The sequence below is a fragment of the Aquarana catesbeiana genome, linkage group LG09 (assembly GCF_042186555.1).
Source record: "Aquarana catesbeiana isolate 2022-GZ linkage group LG09, ASM4218655v1, whole genome shotgun sequence".
In the NCBI taxonomy this organism is placed as follows: domain Eukaryota; kingdom Metazoa; phylum Chordata; class Amphibia; order Anura; family Ranidae; genus Aquarana; species Aquarana catesbeiana.
This window is the reverse complement of record NC_133332.1, coordinates 220,640,789-220,663,518: the sequence shown is the minus strand read 5'-3', so window position 1 is coordinate 220,663,518 and position 22,730 is coordinate 220,640,789. Positions and strand designations below refer to the sequence as shown.

Sequence of the window (22,730 nt, the reverse complement as noted above, 5' to 3'; positions counted from 1 at the left end):
GGAGGGTATTTTGGTTGGTTAAAAAATATATATGTTATGTGCACATGTACAAGGATACATCTAAAGTTCTAAACAATTGATAAAATTTGATCACTCGGCAGTAGCATTGGAGTGATTGTCCCGACATGTTTCGCCACTTTTGGCTCATCAGGGGATGTTTTTTAGACATAATTAAATGTAACACTGCATAGAACAGAACAAAACAGTGTTCAAAACATTGCATTAACTTTAAATACAGTACAAAACGATTATAAGAAATACAAATAATGGTACGGTAGAGTAGACTGTCGACTACCATGCCCATCACTAATCGCTCACCCAAATGATTATCTTTGGCCTGAAACTCAATGTCACATCAGAAAAAGCCATCACTGGGTAGTGCACATAGGGAATGCCGAATGGGGCCTGAAAGAATTGTTCGGCTGAAATCTAGCCGACAAAACAAAAATTAGTGAAATAAAGGTGTAAAATGGAAAAATAAATAAATAATCCTATGTGAAGAGTAGCTCTACTATAGAGACAAATGAGGAAAGTGAAGGGGAGTGAGGGAAGAGGACAGGGGGAGGACTGGGAAGGAAATGAGGGAAGGGAGAAAAAAGGGGAGGGAGAAAAAAGGGAAGGGGGGGAGGGGGGGTGTGGGGTTGGTTGGGGGGAAAGGATAAGGGCAGGGGAGGTGGAAAGGTGAGAGTGCTGGACGAGAGGTTGGAACAGGGGGGGTTTGGGGCATGTCGGCTCTCGTTGCGTCCTCTCTCCCCCGGCCGCGGTGCAGTATGGGAGTCGTCGTCTCTTGAGCCCTGTGCCATTCCTATAACTCTCCGCTCATGCGCCGTGCGGTATTTCACCGGCGGCCCATGCGTGCCGTCGGACGCCAATTATATGGCATCAGTACGCCTACATATAGTGCCTTCGTCTTACACTACATTGACAGACACACCAAGGGTAGCCTTTGCTGTTAAACTGCTGTTATAAGGTAAAACTCTATATAAAAATCCCCTCTCTTTTCTGACTCTAGATGCATTATTATAGTCTCTTACTATGCTCCGAAACTTAGTTCATTTTTTCAAATTATATTATCTTCTGCTGCCTGTGTTAGTAACTTTACCTCCTCACTATTTGAGGGGGGCAGGTGATCTGCAGCAGATTCATGGTCACCTCTATATATAAGATGACCTATTCTCTAATATTCTAACCATCAATATGAACGGTTTATTCTCTTTATATTTGCCTTCAAATCCTATATTTATGTAGGTTATACCTAATAATAAAAACTCCTATTTCATTTTTTGTAGCTACCCACCATACATTCCTTTCTACAGACTTCAGTCTGTAGTCCAGGCACCCCTGGTTCTTCTTTAATTATTGCTTTTATTTAGGGCTTTTTTTTTAGGGGGAACTTGGTGGAACTCAGTTCCACCACCTCTGGCTCAGACCCTTTGGTGCCTGCTCACCACAATCACTTGTAAACACAGAAGTCTGGTTTCTGTGTTTACAAGTGACAGCTCTGCACTCTGTATGTAATGCCATCTTGGTTTAAGACCCTCCTACTGTTTTTGTGAAGTTTGACTGACCACACCCACTATTTGATGTGATTTGGAGGGTGTGTGTAGGGTGATCGTTCCAGCACCTATTGTTTGAGAAAAAAAGCCCTGCTTTTATTGTTGCAAGTTGCGCTCCTCCCTGGCATACTCTTCACTTGCATTTTATCACTTTTACCTTTGGTTCTCTTCTGTTATTCAGATGCTTACCATCTTTTTTTCTCACTATCTACACCCCTTTTTCACCCTATAAACCCCCGCTGTTCCAACCTCTCACCCAGCACTCTCACCTTTCCACCTCCCCTCCCCTTATCCTTCGCCCCCCCCCCCCCAACCAACCCCACAACCCCCCCCTCCCTTTCCCCCCCCCTTTTCCTTTCCACCTCCCCCCCCTTTCCTTTTTCCTCCCTTCCCAGTCCTCCCCCTGTCCTCTTCCCTCACTCCCCTTCGCTTCCTCATTTGTCTCTATAGTAGACCTACTCTTCAGACAGGATTATTTATTTATTTTTCCATTTTACACCTTTTATTTCACTAATTTTTGTTTTGTCGGCTAGATTTCAGCCGAACAATGCTTTCAGGCCCCATTCGGCATTCCCTATGTGCACTACCCAGTGACTGCTTTTTCTGATGTGACATTGAGTCGCAGTCCAAAGATCATATGGGTGAGCGATTAATGATGGGCATGGTAGTCGACAGACTACTCTACCGTACTATTATTATTTGTATTTCTTATAATTTTGTACTGTATTTAAAGGTAATGCAATATTTTAACCCTGTTTTGTTCTGTTCTATGCAGTGTTACATCTAATTAGGTCTAAAAAACATCCCCTGATGAGCTCAAAGTGGCGAAACATGTCAAGACAATCACTCCAATGCTACTGCCGAGTGATCAAATTTTATCAATTGTTTAGAACTTTAGATGTATCCTTGTACATGTGCACATAACTTATATATTTTTAAACCATTTCCTGTATAATAATTCTGTCATTCTCTATACCTATTGAGTAATTGAATTACTTCTTTTTCTCTGGCACCCCCAAAAATCCTGCTAAAATACCTTCCCTCACTCACATTCCCCTATATACTTGATGTTCTCGCTCCCCTCCACACCAGTGAAGGAGTGGACATGGCACTTGAACGACTCGTTGCTGGCAAATTCGAATGTGTTACACGTATATCGGAGACAATCTCTAACTTTTTTGGGGACCACGCATAGGATTAGAGGTCGACCGATATGGGTTTTTCTCTGGCCGATGCCGATATTTAGAAATCGCGGTGGCCGATGGCCGATATGTGATGCCGATATATTAGGCCGATTTTTTTTTTTCCCCCCCTTCATCTCATAAAATCTAACAGTTAGACCCCTTTCACACTGGGGCGTGTTTTTAGGCGCTTTTGGGCTAAAAATAGAGCCTGTAAAGTGCCTGTAAAACGGCTCCCCCTGCAGTCTCAGTGTGATATCCCGAGTGCTTTCACACTGAGGCGATGCGCTGGCAGGATGTTAAAAGAAAGTCCTGCAAGCAGCATCTTTGGAGCGGTGTAGTATACCTCTCCTCCACCACTCCTGCCCATTGAAATGAATGCGCACCGCTGCCAAAGCGCCTGCAAAGCATTTCGGCAGCAGCACTTCAGGAGTGCATTTAACCCCTTCCTCGGCCGCTAGCTGGGTTATAAGCGCCCCACTAGCAGCCGAATAGCGCCGCTAAAATGACGGTAAAGCGCAGCTAAAACTAACAGCGTTTTTACCGTCAACGCCTGCCCGCTCCAGTGTGAAAGTAGCCTTAAGTAATAAGTGATACAGAAATTTTTTTACATTTAAACATTTATTGAACAAAACAAACCTCCAATCAGTTCACTTGTATGTATAATTTAGATTAAAAAAAAAAAAAAAACTATATCTTAAATATTAAATACACAAAAACAGGTAATCAAAACTTTTGGACGAAAAAAAATGGGCTAACTTTACTGCTTATTATTATTTTATTTATTTTTTTTTTAATTAGTGTATTTTTTAAAAAAAAATTGCGTTTGAAAGACCGCTGCGCAAATACCATGTGACATAAAATATTGCACAACCGCTATTTTATTCCCTAGGGGTCTCTGCTAAAAAAAAATATATATATAATGTTTGGGGGTTCTAAGTGATTTTCTAGCTGAAAATACAGGATATTTACTTGTAAGCAACAAATGTCAAAAAAGATTTAGTCTTTAAATGGTTAAACTGAGAAATTCTAGACACGGAGTTCAGTCTATTGATAAAAGAACCCGAAGGCCCCTTTCACACATGCGGACCGTATGTCCGTATTTCATCCATCCGTTTTCGGATGAAATACGGACATACATGCATCCCTATGGGATAGCGGGTGTCAGCGGATGTACATCCGCTAACACCCGATGTTGTCCGGCTCCGCTCTCGTCCGATTCTGCGGACGGAAGAAAATCCTATTTTTCTATCCGTCTGCAGAGCGGATCGGATGAACACGGACAGACGGTCCGTGTTCCTCCGATCCCCCATAGGGGAGAGCGGAGATCTGACAAGGGCGGTCCCTGCACAGTGTGCGGGTCCCGCCCTGTCATCTGCCTGCTCAGCTGGGGAAAACGGAGCGATCCCCGCTGAGCAGCGGATAAACGCGGGGCGGATCAACACGGATCCGTCCCGTGTGAAAGGGGCCGAAGAGATACAAATGTATCTTCTTATCAGACTTGGCAGGCTGCCCAGAGGGGGAGAAAAGATAACTTCAGACAACTTGCAATTGACTTCTATTACAGAAGTCATTTGCAAGTCACGCTGAAGTTATAACCGGCTTTTTTTATCAGCACAATCGGCTGATGCCGATTAAGTAAAAGAAGCCAAATATCGGCCGATATATCGGTCGACCTCTACATAGGATACCACTTAATTTCCGATCCAATGGGAGGCACTAAAGGCAGTGTTACGTGGAACCTTTATTCAGTTAGGAACTTGCCTGAAAAGGGAACGCTCGGCCGATATAGTGGCTGCAATTCAAAAGCTCAAACTTGGAAACTGAACAAAAGGGTTCCCCAACAATAGAAACGCTCACGGAGGTTTCCAATGCCCGATCTCAACTCGGTGGACTGCATGAGACCTCTGCACGTACGTTTGCGGACAAGCTCGCAACTCATACCTCCTGACTCCGACCTCTCTCCCTAAATAGGTTTGGCACTGTTTGTGCCTAACACGTGATATTTCACGGAGTGACTTGCTACTGCAGACACCTTTCCCAGGTGTCCTCTCCGTCCAGTTCCACTCCTCAGTGACCTGACAAATGTGGCAGGTCACTGGCACACTCCCTACACCCAAAAGTATCCTCTACTTTCATCTCCCATATCCAGGGACCGCACCTTCTAAGATAGTGCAGGCATTCAGGGATTTTTCCCAGTCCCTGTACAAAATACCTGTGGCTCAGTCATCCGGTTCCCTCTCTACTCCTGAGGACAAGTTCGCTTATGTCATGGAAACTGCGCTCCCCACTTTGGATGAGGAAGCCATTAACGAACTTGAAACACCTCTTACAGAAGATGAAGTTGCGAGAGCCATTGTGGGTACACCAACTGGCAAGAGCCCAGGGCCGACGGCTTTACTCCTAAGTTTTATAAACTGTTTGCTCTCCTCCTCATTCCCTTCCTCACTAAAGTGTTCAACTCTGTGTTAGAGGGCTTAGTGTTCCATCCACAAACACTCGAAGCTCATATATCCCTTATGCCAAAACCGGAGAAGGACCTGACTTTATGCGTGAATTATAGGCCAATATCTCTGATCGGGGTTGATTTGAAGATCTTCGCTAAAGTATTGGCCAACAGATTACAACCGATGTTGCCCAGATATTCCTTTATGCCTTTTAACGGTCGATGCAGAGAAAGCATTCGACTGAGTGGATTGGCAATTTCTTTGAATGTCTTTACAACAAATAGGATTGGGAGCTCACATGATCTCAAGAATAATGTCCCTCTACTTTCCATCTGCTAGGATTAGGCTGAACAGCTCTTGGTCGCCGGCATTCTCCATCTATAATGGGACACAAGGGTGCCCTCTGTCCCCCCTTCTACATGTTCTCACTATGGAACATTTAGCTATCGCTTTACGAAACAATCCCTCTGTGCAAGGAATAATGGTCGGGCCCACCCATACCAAACTTGCTCTATTCGCAGATGACCTGCTTCTATTTGTGACACACTCGCCCCTGCCCTCAGTGCTGCAGGAATTCCAGAAATTTGGGGCAGTCAGTAATTTCAAAGTGAACTACAGGAATTTTACTCCCTCACTCCTTAGAACCCAAGCTGATCTATCTACGTATGCATCCATATGGCTCTCATGGCTTGGTAGGGTGAACACCCTGAAAGTAGATATTCTCCCCCAGTTTTTGTACCTATTCGAGACAATTCCTATACACATACCCAATTCCTATTTCTGGAAATTGTACCAGCTGTTTTCTAAATTCATTTGGAATGCAGCCCGTCCCAGAATTTGATACGGAACGTTATCTCTTCCGAAAGCTAGAGAGAGGTGGAGCCCCAGATGCTTCTTTGGCAGCGATACTCGCATACTAGATTGGTTTCACAACTCTACGACTAAGCTCTGGGTTCACTTGGAAATCCATATGAACCCCATTGAACTCTCAGCACTTTCATGGACCATACCCGCACATCGTAGGGGTTCATACCCCCTGTGTGACCTTACTTGCAAACGATCCAAATTTGGAATCGCTTGTTCTCTAGTGGGAACATATCCAATCTTTCGGGGCCTATGACTCCCTTGTTTGGGACTCTGGCCTTCCAACCTGCTGTACGTGTAACTAGCTTTGGACCATGGCGAAATGAAGACCATAGGCGGCTTGCCCAGATTCTCCGAGCAGACCCCACCTTAGGGCCAGATGCCCCTTTCCAGATCGCTTTCTCTATACCCTTTGCAGTGGCTCCAGAGACAACAATTAACTTCCTATATCCAAACCTTCCCATCCATATCAGATATTTTTAGCTGGACCAACAGGATTCGAAGATATGCTTCTCCAGGTCGACTCTCCAACGCATGTGTTATCTCAGCTTTATTCTTTATTGCTGAATGCTTCTTACCCTGATCTCCCACCCTATACGAGGGCCTGGGAAGAAGAATTACGACACTCCATCTCCCTTATTGACTGGCAAAAATGTTTTATCCTGACGCACAAACTCTAGCCATTAAAACTCAAGAAAAAGGGTTCAAAGTGGTGACAAGATGGTATAGATACCCTTCGACAATAAAATAAGATTGAATTAGAATTATAGACTGATCATTTCTTTGTCAGTGGGCAAACGTACAAAATCTGCAGGGGATCAAATACTTTTTTTTAACCTCACTGTAGTAAGTTAGCTTCAATTCACAGGTGTCATTGTGCTGGCACCCGGAGATGTCGCTGTGCCATTGTGTTGGGACCCCTAGGTGTTGGCATGTCATTTCTATGTTATCCCCAAACATCTGCACATAATTGTCGGGCACCCACAGGGGTTTGCATGTCAACATCCTGGTGCCCTCAGGGGTCTGAACGTTGGTGTACAGAGTCTCCTGGTCTTGGCACCCCCAAAGTGTCAGTGCATCATTGTGCTGGGGCTTCAAACTTCAAGTGTCAGCATTGTCCTGGCACACTTTTATCCATAAGGATACATGTCCATTAAGATTCCTTCCAGTTGTGCAATGTTATACCGCAATATTAGGCAACGATGCATGTCAAGCAATCCAGCCTTCATGCCAGCTAGCTGTACCCATGGCTGGTCGCAGCTCTTCTGCTATTTCAGATTGGCATGGTCTTCCCCTGTGTCAGGAAAGCTCTTTTGGGGACTGTAATATCAGGCTATGTCGAGTGTAGTTACTGGTAAAATCTTACCATCCCACTGTGTTGTTATTGGAACATGAATCATATTGGCAGCACCAGCCAGGAAACATCAGAAGTTTTTCTTGTTGCCCAGAGCAAGTGGCAGGCCTCACATGACCCCTGTGTTTGGCTGTAAGTGGAGGCAGCTGACAAACTCTCTTGTGGCTTCAATTACCTCCCCAGGGCCCCATTTCCTGTTTTTGAATATTCAATCATTATTTACTTTCATTGCTTTGAAAATGGGCTGTTACCAGGATCTCATTTTCTTTAGTTTATTAAAATATTTTTCTTTCCTTGTGAATGTGATCGCCTAAATTATCTTATCAGTGATATAAAAAGCTTTATTGTGTGTACTTTTTGAATGTATATATGCATGTTGGGGCAACTTGTTTTCTCATTGTTTATGCATGCTTTACCTCCCTTTTTGGTAGCGCTGCATAGTGATGGCTCTTTACTGTGCCTTTTGTGCAAGCCTTTGGTCAGAATCGGATCAATCCTGATGGCAATAGACTTTCTGCGAATACAACTGAGCTTATTACACTAGACCAGGAATAGGCAACCCCCAGCACGGGTGTCGCAGGCAGCATGCAAAGCCTCTTTTGCCGGCACTCGACTCCCTCCCCATCAGCAGAGCAGCACAGGGAAGTGTGAGATACTAATGCATTCCAATTTCAGAATTCCCCATGCCGCACCTGCACTGAGGGGAAGGCACTGCACCCCCACACATTGTACAAGATGGGATTGTTTGGTTCTCTAACTTTGCTGTGGCTACGATTGTCCGCTTTTGTGATGGGGAAGAGATTGGGTGCGGTCCCGGTTTCCAGGAGGAGGAGGACTGTCATTGGCCACTGCTAAAGCCAGTCACAGTCCTGCTAGCCCCGCCCACCATCTGGAGGAAGATGACTCGATTGGTTGCCACTACCAATCTCAGAAGGGATTTCACTGTGATTGAGAGAACCACAATCAGGTGACTGTTTGTGGAATTACTGTTGAGCTTCTGGGAACTTTGGTGAAATTATTCCTAAACCTTTTGCGTCACTACTGAACCCCTGTACTCTGTTTCCCTTTAAGCCACAGCCGGTATTCAGCGCAATGAAAATCACACCCAACTTTTGCTGCAGTGTAGAGCGCCGCCCTTTTTCTCAGCTGCGGATGCCCAACCTATGATCCTGCGCACAGGCCAACTGCTTTCAGAAAATACCCCTGACCTGAGCTCATCATTGCGCATCAATTCCAGATGCTTGTATGTGACATCACATACAAGCTTGTAGGCTGGATGTGAGAGGTGGATCAGCAGGATGAGTGTGCCAGGACAGGTAGATGTCTCATCTCTGCTTCCTTTCTCCACTCTGCATATCACGCAGGGAGGTACAGTGGTGGAAGAGATGGGAAAGGGGGTTCAACAGTGGGACAGAAGAGCAGAGGGTTCAGTGTTGGGGCAGATGAGAAGGGGGTTCAGTGGGTGGCCAGAAAAGCAGGAGGGGTAGATTAGTGGGACAGATGTGAAAGGAGGTGTATTGGTGGGACAGATGAGCAGGGGGGTAGTGGTTGGGGCTGGAGAGCAGGGGGGTACAGAGGTGAGACAGATGAGCAGATGGGTTCAGTGTTAGGGCAGATAAGAAGGTGATTCAGCAGTGAGACAGAAGAGCATAGGGATACGGCGGTGGAGCAGATGTGCAGGGAGGTACAGTGGTGGGGCAGATGAGCAGAGGGGGTTACAGTGGTGGGACAGAAGAGCAGGGGGGTACAGCGGTGGGGCAGATGTGAAAGGAGATGCATTGGTGGGGCAGATGTGAAAGGAGATGCATTGGTGGGACAGATGAGCAGTGGGTTACAGTGATTGGGCAGAAGAGCAGGGGGTACAGAGGTGGGTCAGATGTACAGGATGGGGTACAGTGGTGGGGCAGAGGAGAAAGGAGGTACATTGGTGGGACAGAGGAGCAGGGGGTCACAGAGGTTGGGCAGATGTGCAGAGGAGAAAGGAGGTACATTGGTGGAACACATGAGCAGGGGGTTACAGTGGTGGGGCAGAAGAGCAGGGGGAACAGAGATGGGACAGATGTGCAGGAGGTACAGTGGTGGGGCAGATGAGCAGAATAGGTTCAGTGTTAGGACAGATGAGAAGATGGTTCAGCGGTGAGACAGAAGAGCATGGAGATACGGCGGTGGAGCAGATGTGCAGGGAGGTACAGTGGTGGGACAGAAGAGCAGGGAGGTACAGTGGTGGGGAAGATGTACAGGGGGATACGGAGGTGGGGCAGATGAGAAAGTGGGTACATTGGTGGGACCAGATGAGCAGGGGGTTACAGTGGTGGGACCAGATGAGCAGGGTGGTACAGTGGTGGGACCAGATGAGCAGGGTGGGACAGTAATCATCTGAGGTGTGAAGGTGCATGAATTGGGGCTGATCTGAGGCGTGAGTGCAGGATGTAGTAGTAGTAGTTTACAGCATTTACTTTATAAAAAATCCTTTTCGTGATTGAGGGTGTGAAGTTGACATTTTTTTTGTTTATAAAATCGGCACGCTCAATTTGTTTGAAAACATTTTTCAACACACTGTGCTCAAAAGGTTGCCTACCCCTGCACTAGTCAATAAAGTGTATCGCTAGCCAAAACATATCATCCTAGGTTTGGCTAGAGGGGGGGAGAGTAATGCCCTGTACACACGGTCGGACATTCCGACAACAAAATCCTAGGATTTTTTCAGACGGATGTTGGCTCAAACTTGTCTTGCATACACACGGTCACACAAAGTTGTCGGAAACTCCGATCATTCTGAACGTGGTGACGTATAACACGTATGTCGGGACTATAAACAGGGCAGTAGCCAATAGCTTTCGTCTCTTAATTTATTCTGAGCATGCGTGGCACTTTGTGCGTCGGATTTGTGTACCCACGATCGGAATTTCCAACAACTGATTTTGTTGTCGGAAAATTTTATAGCAAGCTCTCAAACTTTGTGTGTCGGTAATTCCTATGGAAAATGTGTGATGGAGCCTACACACAGTTGGAATTTCTGACAACAAGGTCCTATCACACATTTTCCATCGGAAAATCCTATCGTGTGTACAGGGCATTGGAAGCGCTGTCAGTGTTTTTTTTTTTTTTTTCTGTGTCTGGTTTGCCATAAGGGAGGGGGATGGGCAAGCTTTTGTTTTACATATAAAAAAACTATAGTATAGAATTTTTTTTTTTTTTTTTTTTTGCTCAAACAGAAAAGATTTTATTGAACATAAGAAATACAGCCGGCAGTTCCAGAGCATAACCAGTATACATAATCATTAATGTAGAGCATACAAGTAATTAATGCTATACATTATCCTCACTGAGCCATATATATCAAATCCTACTTTTACATTACCAACAATTATTATAGGCTTCAGGTTCCCTAGGTAGAGCTATACAAACATGAAAAATCAAACACCTACACATCTAGATCCGAAAGTTCCCTCTATCATGAGAACAATCGATCATACACCAAATCCGCCGGGGCCAGACCAGGGACATCCAGCCAGGAGGCCCACAGCTTATCGAATTTGGCTCTTGTTCTCCTACGCTGATAAGTTTTTCCAAACGGAGGGTATCACTCATTTGAGTAATCTACTCCTGCAATGTGGAAGGTTCAGTGGATTTCCAGTGTCTCAGTATCAGTTTACAAGCCTGAAACAAAGCTTGAGCAATAGCCTGTCTAGGGATATCCTCCACTGTGAGGCCATCAATTATCCCTAGCAAGCAATGTTTAGGGTCTAGTGGTATCTGGACTTGGAAAACCCTATTGAGAGTGTCCGTGACCTTCTTCCAATATAGGTATAGTTTCGGGCATCTCCATAAAAGATGTACAAGATCACCATGGTCTCTAGAGCATCTAGTACAGGTAAAGTGAGTTCTCGCCCCCATATGGGCAAGCCTTGCCGGTGTGTAGTGTACCCTGAGGATTATATAGAGCTGCGATAGCCTCTGTGCCACATTCATGGAGCACTGGGATACCGCCTGTAAGGCTTCCTCCCACTGCTCATCTTCGAATACTCCCACATCTTGTTCCCACTGGGACACCGCCTTCAAGGGGGTGTCCCGTAGGAAGAGATTCAGCAGCATGGCATAACAGCAGGATATAAAACCCTTGTTAGTGGTAACCTCAGACAAATAGTTAAAGGCTGATGTTGAATCCATAGACAACTGATCCTCCCCTCTCGGAGCAGCAACAGCATGTTGGATTTGCAGGTAGTAAAAGTGCATGGAAGCAGGAAGTCGAAAGGCTTCCCTAAGCTCCGAAAAGGACCTTAGTCTCCTGTCTCTAAAAAATATGAATCATATGCGACACCCCATACTGTTTCCATTTCAAGCCATATGGTAATTTCATTATTTCCTGATAGTAGTGATTATCCCATATGGGACTGTATTTGGTAAACCCATTGACCCCTTGAAGCATCCTAACCTTATTCCAAATCTTCTGCATAAGGGCATATGTGGGGTAGAGTTTGTTAGATTTGTTGTAGCGTAGGGCCTCCAGGCTGTCCGCCACCCCCCCCCTCCCCACCGGTCGTGAAACTGAGTAGTTGGGCAGATGAGTCCAGCAAGTTCAGTTCCAAGTCCTGTCTTGGTCGCAATACCCGAGCAATGTGTTGCATTTGGGAGGCTAAGTAATACAGCCAGGGATTGGGAAACGCCAATCCACCAGCTTCTTTTGAGCGCTGCAGCTGCTCAAGTTTGATTCTAGCGGGTTTAGCGAACCATCTAAGCGATCTGAATATTGAGTTTGATTCTAATCTTTAAGGGAATTACCATAGGGGAGTTGTGTAGCATGTAGAGCAGTTGTGGCATTAGAATTATTTTTATTAGATTCACCCTTCCTACTGGGGACATCTTCAGCCTGCTCCACACCTTGACCCGATCGCGACAGCGATCAAGCAGGGGGGTCAGGTTAAGTTTGACAATCTAACGGGGATACGGTAATCTGTATGCCTAGATACCGAGAGGATGTGGACACCGGAATATCCTGTATGGTCAGCTGGGGGGGAGCAGATGCTCGATCCAATAAGAGAAGAGAGGACTTGGTCCAATTAATGACCAGGCCAGAGTACTCTCCAAATTGACGAACAACTCTCATCGCCTCAGTTAAGGAAGTGGATGTATTGCCTAGGAACAGCATGGTGTCATCTGCACACATCGTTATCTTTTCCTTAAGGTCTCCATAGTGAAATCCCTGTATTGAGGAGTTAGAGCGATCAGGGCAGCTAAGGGCTCAATGGCCAGGGCAAATAAGAGGGGAGACAGGGGGCAGCCCTGCCTAGTGCCTCTATGTAAGTTAAAGGTTGGCGAAATCCTTCCCGGATAGCCGCAAAGGGTGATGAATATAGAAGCTGCACCCATGAAATATACCCGTCCCCAAATCCAAATTTCTGCATTACTGCTCATAGGGACTGCCACTCAATGCTATCAAACGCCTTGTGGGCATCCAACGATAGCAGCGCTCGGTCTCCCGCGTTGTCCGCTACGGATTGGATGTTTAGGAAAAGTCTTTGCAGGTTTATTGCAGTCGACTTTTGGGGCATAAACCCAGATTGATCAGAGTGTATTATAGTGGAGATCACTCTATTCAACCGCATTGCCAGGACTTTGGCTAAGATCTTTGTCGTTTTGCAGAAGGGAGATAGGTCTGTATGAACCCGGGTCAAGATTTGGCTTCAGTATCAGTACTATATTGGCCCTGGTCATAGACTGTGGGAGGTTACCGTTCTCTTTTGCTGCATTGAATACCTTCAATACTTGTAGAAGTGTGGGCCCTTCATATTGCTTATATACGTCAATGGACAAACCGTCATCTCCAGGGGCTTTAGAGTTGGGGAACAAACCGGTTGCCAACTGTAGTTCTTTTAGAGTCAGGGGGGCATCTAGTATCTCCCTAGAGGAGATAGACATGCTAGGCAATTGGACAGTAGCCAGGTAGTCATTCATAGATTCCAACGAATATGTTTGTTTAAATTCATATAAAGAGGAGTAAAACCTCACAAGTTCTTACATAATTTGAAAAAACAGAAAAAAAGAACTGCACTATACCATGAAAATTATATAAGTGCATAAAAATCAATTAATGCTGAGCAAAGTAGAAAAAACGGAAATGAATAAGGAAAGATATCATATTGCATAAAATCTTAAAAATCCAGAAATTCTTCTATGGAGATAAGAAGAGTCCCATGATGCCTCTCCATGAAAGCCAGTGTGGAAAGGTAGAAAGTATAACACCCCTCACAGTGATCCTCCACCACCTAAAATTCACGCTTACCAGATTGCAAGCAAACAGGCTCGTACGTAGATCCAAATCGAGGTGTCCAGCTAGCAGTAAAGCATCCCTCTAAGCAGCATGGCTACGGACATATGAATGGATGGTACAGCAACCCGAGCTTATTAATGTTCCCCACTCTGTTCACTGGTGCAGCACTGTCTGCTTCCATTCCAGGAGCACAACAAACTGCCTAGAATGATGCCCATTCTAGGCAGTTTGTGAGGGGTGTTATACTTTCTACCTTTCCACGCTGGCTTTCATGGAGAGGCATCATGGGACTCTTCTTATCTCCATAGAAGAATTTCTGGATTTTTAAGTTTATGAACTTTGCCACACATTGTCCAATTAATTTATGCACTTAAGATTTTATGCAATATGATATCTTTCCTTATTCATTTCAGTTTTTTTCTACTTTGCTCAGCATTAATTGATTTTTATGCACTTATATAATTTTCATGGTATAGCGCAGTTCTTTTTCTGTTTTTTCGTTTTGTTGTGTATATCTCACAGTTGAACTGCTGCTTTTTGGGGGTTTTTTGTTTTTCTTACATAATTTGGTCTGGGGAGTTAGTCACCCCACCAAGGTGTGTACGCAATGCCCTGATAGAGGGGGACACTTGTTAGGAGTGAGCTATTGTTGCTAAAAGGCATCCAGTGTGTTCACCCTCCTCATAGAATGCCACCTTAGTAAAAAACCTCTCTCTCCGCAACCGAGGCCGTGATTCAGTACAGAGCATCCTGAGCCGAGAGCCACACCTTCCTATTACCATCGGTCAGGTTAGCAATGAATTTCCCTTCCAAATCCTCCGCCATCTGTTCCATTCCTTCCCTCTGAGCATTAGTCTTTCTCTTGATAGCTTGAATTTCTTTAATAAAGATGCCCTCAAAACAGCCTTTAAAGGCCTCCCAGATTGTGTCCACACTTACACTTAAGAGAAAATAACCTGCATAATAGAAAAACATATCTCCATTCTGCATTGATCTCGGAGCCAATCTCCTCATAATCCATGGAGCTATGAATCAGTACACTTGCACCTCTAGAATATGAGGTGTGAGTGGAATGGTACGCTTTACCCACCCAACGAAAGTTCAGACATGCCACAGAGTCTGCTGTAAGATGGGTCTCCTGTAAGGCATAAATAGCAAGTAAATGATTCCTTAATAAGGACGACGCCATGGTACGCTTCAAGGGGTCATGTAGCCCCCTAATGTTCCAAGATAGCACTGTCAATGTTGCCATTGGATGGGTACTGATAGATCACTTGTAGGAGGGAAAACATAACTCTCGTCCAATTTATCCCCATATGAGAGGGGAATCGTGCCCGGTCTCCTAGGGCTGTTGCTCAATTGTGACTGTTGACTCTGCCATACAGTATCAGGTGCTATGACCCTGTATGCATGATGATTAAATCCTTCTGCTCTGGAACCAACCTTTTCAAAGTAATAACATAAGACTCACAATGGTGCGTTAAACAGGTGAACAGTTTTTACTTGTGTCAGGTCAAACGCCTGCAGGGACTTATTTCTTATGAGAGCACTAGCTCTGTGCATTCCTGGGCACCGAGGTGTCAGTAGGGACTTCAAAACTTTATGGGACAACAGGTCCCCTGAGCCATCAGTAGGGCCGCTAACGGTGGCAACAAAGTCACAGATAAACGTTTGTAGCTGCATTATCATGAATAAACTCAGTTCCGAACTCGCATTTAGTAGAGTAAATTATTGTACGTTTCCAGCAATTCCCTCGGCCGAGGGGGAGACGAGACAAAGCACTTGGGATCAGTCAAGGGTTTCAGTCTTCTTCTGCCATGGGCCTCTGAGCTTGTCTGAGCGCATTTTCGTTGGCATCCAACCATGCTGAGGCCTCAGCTGGGTGTTCAAAGAAGTGGGCCTGCCCCCCGTAAGGTGACTCATAGTTTCTCTGGATAGAGCATTGTATAGGAGGCCTGTAACTTCAGCAGGCGTCTTTTAATCTCAGAGAAGCGTGACCTATTTTTCTGGACTGCAGCCGAGAAATCTGGGTAGAAGGAGACATGCGTGCCATCAAACTGAATGTTTCTCTTCTCCCTGGCCAGCAGTAGAATAATTTCTCTGTCCCTGTAATTCAGCAACCGTGCCAGTAGTGGGCGGGGAGGATGCCCCGGTGGTCAAGGTCTGGCTGGGACTTTTTGAGCCCTCTCAACTTCATATAGGTGTGTGAAGGCCTCTTTTCCAAAAACATCTGACAGCCACTGTTCCACAAATTGCATGGGGTCCCGACCCTCCACCTTCTCGGGTAGCCCCACTATACGGACATTATTGCGCCTTATGCGGTTCTCAAAGTTCTCAGCGTGCATGTCAGTAGCTTTAGCTAGGTGTGTAGTGGACTGGGACTCCCTAAGCATAGCGGGAAGCTTGTCTTCAGTTTCGCTGATCCTGCTCTCTGCTGCTGTGGTTCTCTCCCTTATTTTTTGTATATCTTGTCTGATCAGGCCAACCTCCTCCTTTAAGCCTCCAAAACGGTCCGGCAGATCATTCACTGAGGCTGTGCATTTGTTCACTGCTCTCAGGATGGCAGCTAGGGTTGGTTGTTCTCCCCCCTCCTCACCAGAATCCTCAGCTTCCTCTATCATATCATTACAGTCATTAGCTAGTTTAAATCTGTGTGGACGCCGGAGCTGCACCATTTTGGTGATCCTCGGGCCGTCTCCGCGGTTCCCATGGGTCATCATTACCGCTATGCGGGTATAGATAGCAGCAGGGTGTGGAGTAGATGTTCCCCCGTGCGAGGTTTCCAAAGGTGGGTGGTTTAGGGTGCCGGAAACCGGATCAAATCAGGATAAAGCCGGGAGCTCTGTGAAAAAGCCTCTGCTCACATGCCGAGCTGGCCACACCCCAGAGTATAGAATTTTTAATAGTCTGTTTCTTTCATGTAATACCTGTACTGTAAGTTTGTGTTTTAAAGGGCCTGTCTACCCAAAAGGTTTGGTTGGATTACACCGAGCTTGTCTTTCTGTTGCCAGGATTAGGAAGTATAGTGGTGAGTTCTCAGCGCCTTTACTTTTTTCAACTGCTGTTTATCATTTGGGTTTTCCTTTGGTCTGACAAGAAGAGTGCAGCAGCAGGTGTGAGACTCAAAAAAAAAGTTGAAAGGCTTAGGGCTCGGCAAGGGGCTCCTGCCACTGGAGTTCTTGTAAAATTTAAAATCATGGATGATAAAACCTACTAACATAAGTGAAATTTAGGTTTTTGGCTTGATTAACCCCTTGATTCTCCTACATATGTGGTAAAATGTGGAGTAATCAGGGGATGTTATTTCTGACTATGTGTTTTTATCTCCTTTATCTCTTCAGGAGACACCAGAGATGTGGGGATGATGGCTGAGGAATCGGAATTGCCAAGTCTGGAGCAGCTCAGAGAAGAGGAGCAGCAGAGAGGTGAAGGATCAGAAGTTAAAGCGATTGTAAAGTCCTTGTTTGTTATTTTTAGGCCTCATGCACACAGGCTGTTAAAATAACGTTATGAAAATGCCAGTTTCTTTGCAGCTTTTTTCAACGTTTTTGCAATAGCGTTTTTTAGTGTTTTTGAGCGTTTTTCCGTGTTAGCAGTTTTTAGCGTTGTTTTTTCCAAATTGTTTTTTTTTTTTTCAATGGATCAAAAACGTTAAACGTTGGTGAATGACGTTTTTGAGCGTTTATCAGCGTTATAGCGTTTTTACAGCTGAAAAACGTCTCTCAGAACCCACTGGTCCTGGGTTTTTTTTTACAGCTTAAAAACGCCTATGCCATTTGCAGCTCAAAAACGCCTAGGTGGGCATGAAGCCATAGACTAACGTAGACAGGCCTTTTTAGGCTGAAAAAAAAGCTCAAAAAAGCAGCTGTAAAAACGTCCGTGTGCATGAGGCCTTATAGGAAAAAAAAAATGTCATTCTTACCTGCTCTTGTAGTGGATTTGCACAGAGCTGCCTGAATTGTCATCTTCTCGGGGTCCCTCTCCTGTGCTCCTGGCCCCTCCTGTTCAGTGCCCCCACAGCAAGCAGCTTGCTATGGGGGCACCCAAGCCTAGTCGCAGCTCCCTGTGTCCATTCGGACACAGAGCCCTGACCTGCCCCCTCTCTCCCCTGATTGGCTAGCTGACTTAGACAGCAGCGGCAGCCAATGGTGCCGCTGCTGCTGTGTCTCAGAAGGGAGAATCTGAGGATGGCTGAGATACTCGTGGACATCACTGGACAGAGATCTTGCTCAGGTAAATGTTACGGGCTGCTGCACACAGAAGGCTTATCGTAATGCATAGAATGCATTAAGGGTAAAAAGCCTTCTGCCTTTACAACTACTAAAGTTTTTTTTTTTTTTTTTTTTTTAGTTCTGGATGGAGTTAAATAGAATCCATTGGGATTGTTTTTTGCTGTCTGTGTCCCAATTACAGTGATTCTCCTTCACTTTTCTGCTTCAGTAACACAATAGTAAGCCCTGCTTGCATTAAAAAAAAATTACATTTTAACAAATTGCTCCTTTTCCTGTCTGAATTCCTCCCCCTTACGCATTTTTTCTCCCTTCCGCAAGTTTAAAACTCCACAATTTTATAATTTTTTTTTTTTTGTATTTTTATTTATTTTTTTTTATAGTTCAACCCCCCTCAATGCTATTCTTGACCAGACGAGAATTACGTGTCCTGCTCCTGCAGCCTCCCTGGGATATCCCAGAAGGCTGCATACAGATAGAAATTAGCTGGGGGGGCAAGGTTGCATGTGTCATCAGGACTGCTGGGCAACTCCCAATCACTTCAGGAAAAAAAACACGATGGTGTGAGATTTGGCATGTGGCAGTACTGCAATGGATCGTTGAGCAGGTTATTATGTTAATCAAGGACAGTGCAGCATTACAGGTAAAAAGGGGATAGAAGTGAAAAACTTTAAAGCGGGGGTCCACCTATCTATCGTGTTTTTTGTTTTTTTTTTTAGTTCATTCACAAACTTTTCTTCTCAGCATTACATACTCACATATTGTGTGTAATATGTCCGCCTGTGTCAGATTTTGTCGGAAAGAATACCTTATATTATTCACTGCAGGCGGTTTCCATCTTTATTGTGGGCATTTGAAGCCTACAAGCATTTATTTCCTGGATGTGGTGAATGCTGTGCTCCCAGCATTCACCGCTCGTTCCCGCACATGCTCAGTGGCATCCTGGGAAGCCTGAGACTAGCTCCCAGGAGTCTGGGAGAGGCTAGAAACACACCTACTCCCACGGGAGGAGAACCAGGAAGTGCAAAGAAGAATAGAAAAATAAAAGGTAATTACGGCGATTTAAATTTTTTTAAATGGCATGTCAGCATCTAGGCAAGGAAGAGAATACATACAGATATTGTTCAAAATTTGGGTGGAACCCCGCTTTAAGTGCATTTTACTGACTATATAAGGCCTCATGTACACTGCTGCTGGTAAACGGACGTTTAGGAGCAATTAGGCTTTTTTTCAACTGCTCCTGAACTCTCCTCTTTGTTATCTTATCACTACATGTACACAGGGTCGTTTACAGTCGTTTCTAGGCAGTTGAGTTTAGAGCCTTTCTTTGGAACGCATAAAAAGGGTTCAGAAGCTGAGTTTAGAGGCATTTCAAGCGTCAAACGCTTCTAAACACGGCTAAATATGGTAACTCGCGTTTAGCTGCATTTCGTTTTACAGACGGTTTTTAATTTTTACGTTTTTTTTAAACACTTCTAAACGCGGCATGTAAACGCGGCAAAACGAATGTTTTACACGTGGGTTACTATCTGTCAAGTTAAATCGTTCTGGAGAGGTTGTAAAAACGTCCCGTGTACATGAAGCCTAACTGGGCTAAAGGTGCTTTTTTTTTTTTATCTGGAGTACTGCCTACAAATGCATGAGTCGACGTAAAAAATGAAGCTTTGTGATACAGAAAGGAGCACAGAAAACTGCTCAGGCCTAATTTATTCATCCAGGCATTGCTGTAGTACACCCAGCCACCTCTTCCTATTTTTTTCTGTAATCTGATAATCTGGGGACCCTGGCTTGTGATGCAGCAGACAAATTCCTAAACTTGTCCAATACACACTCCTTGCTATTTCTTTAAGTCTCTTACATTCACCAATCAGATTCTAATCCTGCCTTGGGAGTTTGAATCTGATGTTTCAGAAAGCAGACAGAGAGGCTGTAAAAGCAATCCATAGTATAAAACAAATCCTAACAGTATGTAAAAAAAAAAAATATATATATATATATTTTTAACTCTCACTGTCACCAATCAGTATCCCAAATCGCCACCACCCACTCAGTGTCCGTGATCCCTGCCACACTGATTAATGTGCCTGTGATCCCTGCCACACTGCTTAATGTGCCTGTGATCCCTGCCACAACGGTACCTGTGTAACTGCCGAACTGTAAATATACGTCATTACTTTGACGTTAAATACCGGGGTTATGGCTGCAGCTAGATGCCATAACCCAGGTATCTTTTCCTTTTTTACATAGGCTTTCCAACAAAAGTGATCCCAGCGGCGGATTCGCCACAAGATCACTTTTTAAGGCGGCAGCAGAGGTGCCCCACAAGTCCCGTAGTACCGTAGTTTGGCACCATTCCACAAGGGTGTGCAATTTTAAAGCATGACATGTTGGGTATCTATTTACTCAGTGTAACATCTTTCACATTATACAAAATTGGGGTATATTTTATGTGTGTGTATATATATATATATATATATATATATATATATATATATATATATACACACACAAATTAATATAATATATTTTTTAAATTAATGAAAGTGTATCCCCCCCCCCCCCCAAAAAAAAATTGCGTTTTGAAAAACCACTGCGCTTGTGATTTAGCTAACAGGCTTTGCATATAGTGGTGGTTTTGTTTAAAAACTTGAGGGAAATTTGGGGCTTTGTGCCCATAGCAGCAGGATATATATATTGTATCTGTTGAGAGGATGAAACTTAAATGATTTTAACTTCCACATATGCTTTTCTCTTTTTTAGCATTGCGCCCAAAAGTTCCTAAAAATGTCACCTCTATCCCTAATTTTCTGCACTGCTGGAGCATACCTAGATTTACAATCTCCATGGTTGCTGCAGGCATCTCTCTATTCCTGATTCCAAACCACATGACACAGATACAAAACAAAGATCATAAGAATGTGGAATGCTGAGAACTTCTGACAACTTTTTATTGCTGTCTGTGCCTTCCTGTCCTGGTGACACCTGCACTCCCCATTTCTTGTACAGGACACAGAGGGAGAGAATCCACCCCACCCCACCATGGGGTTGTAGACCGAAAAAGTTATAAAAAAATTGTACCTCTTATCCTCTACGTCCAAAACAGCAAATAAATGTCTGGAGTTTAGCGTTAAGGCATTGAACCCATTGGAATACCATGCAGGCCAGGGATCTAGTATTTGCAGAAGGACAAGTCCGTAATGGAAATCTCTGCATGCTGAGATGTATAACTAACTGATTTTATTTTATTTCCAGCTCCTCAAGAGGACAAGAGGAGTCCAGTCAATTCTGTTGATCTGCCTCTACCATCTCCCCTGGTCTACACATTAAAGAGTGAGGTTCCCAATGGCCAACAAACAAGATTTGCCCAAATTGAGGCCCAGAATTTAACTCTAGGTTCAGACAAGCCGTGTCAGACTGTACATGCACAAGATGGGGCAGCTCTTCTGCCTCAGGGTATCTCAGAAGAAGCACACCACGGTTATTCAGTAGCGCATAGCGAAGACCCCAAAGCAGCAGGCATTACTTCTCAAGAACCTTTATACTCTACTAGCAATATTACTGCAGATAAAGAGGAGCAGTTTGTAAACACTCTTGAGCAATGCACTTTAATGGAGGAATGCTTGAAGAAAACACCTGATGGTCTCACTTCAAAAGATCATGAGGTGGGTAGTGTCGACAGTGACTCAAGTAGGGCAGAAATGCATGAAGAATTAGAGCACAACATCTCAGTAGTGGGTGATATGGACAAGGAAAATGGAATGCCTAGTATCATGCTTAATGAGAACTTGCCACCACAGTCTGCACTGATTACCTCAGACAGGAATTCAGAACTGGATGACATGTCCTTAGCACATTATAACTTGAAACAGTCTTCTGATATTTCCAGCGAGTGTTCTAGAGAAACATCAGTTGTGGATTCTGCTGATGTAGGATTTGTTGAGGATCCAGAAGATGGGAATGTATGTGCAGAATATGAGAGTGACCTTAAGGAACTAATTTATTCAGCTTCCGCTGACATTACATTGGAGGAGTCTGGAGATTTCCCAGACATTTCTTCAGTGGTCGAAACTGTCACTCCTGAGGTATCGCCACCTACTACGCCAGTTCAGCGCGAGGAGGATGTCACTGCAGAGAGCTGGCGAATCAAACGGAGGCACGTCTTTGTCCTGAGTGAGGCGGAAAGCCGATTTACTCTCGCTACGGTAACGAGGAGGCCCTGTCTTCCACCATGGGTGTCATGATGGCGCTGGTCAGTTTTGTCCAGAGTGGTGATAACTCAATCCGGTCTATCCATTCAGGTAGTTTCACCTTGACCAAATATTTTAATCATCATTAAAGGGTAAGTTCACCTTTTTGTACACTTTTTTTTTTTTTTTTTCTAAATTCCAGCTCCCCTATGCATCAATATAGCATTCATGTACTTTTTTTGCAAAAATATCAACACTTTCCATTAAATCTAGAGTCACTTACTTTTCTTGTGTTAATCCATGTATCCAGAGGTTTCCATTAGTAATGTCTTCTTCCTGATCAGACTATAGAGGTCATGACACAGGAGGGATTTGACCAGCTGACCTCATTGGCACACACCCTGCTTCATCTACCCACTCATTCCCAGGTGCACATTTTTAAATGAAATGCAATCAATCAGTGATCACCCTTCTCACTAATTATACAATCCGATTGCATAGTGAATGGCCATCTTTATACACGTACATAGAAGGGAGTGGACAAACACTCAGCTGTCAAGCCCCGTTCACAACTCGGCATAGAGAGAACTCGCATTCCCACATGTGTCTTTTTTTAGCGAGGGGGGGGGGGGCGGCGTTTG

At 44.5% G+C, this 22,730-nt stretch overlaps 1 protein-coding gene across 1 annotated transcript in view; it reads left to right on the top strand.

The window, feature by feature from the left end:
- Positions 1 to 22,730, top strand: part of LOC141108287 (vacuolar fusion protein MON1 homolog B-like) — a 72,338-nt gene that overhangs the window by 18,345 nt on the left and 31,263 nt on the right. Inside the window, 3 exon segments of the mRNA XM_073599767.1 lie at positions 17,015 to 17,098; positions 21,155 to 22,075; positions 22,078 to 22,200. Coding sequence (XP_073455868.1) covers positions 17,015 to 17,098; positions 21,155 to 22,075; positions 22,078 to 22,200 — 1,128 coding nt within the window.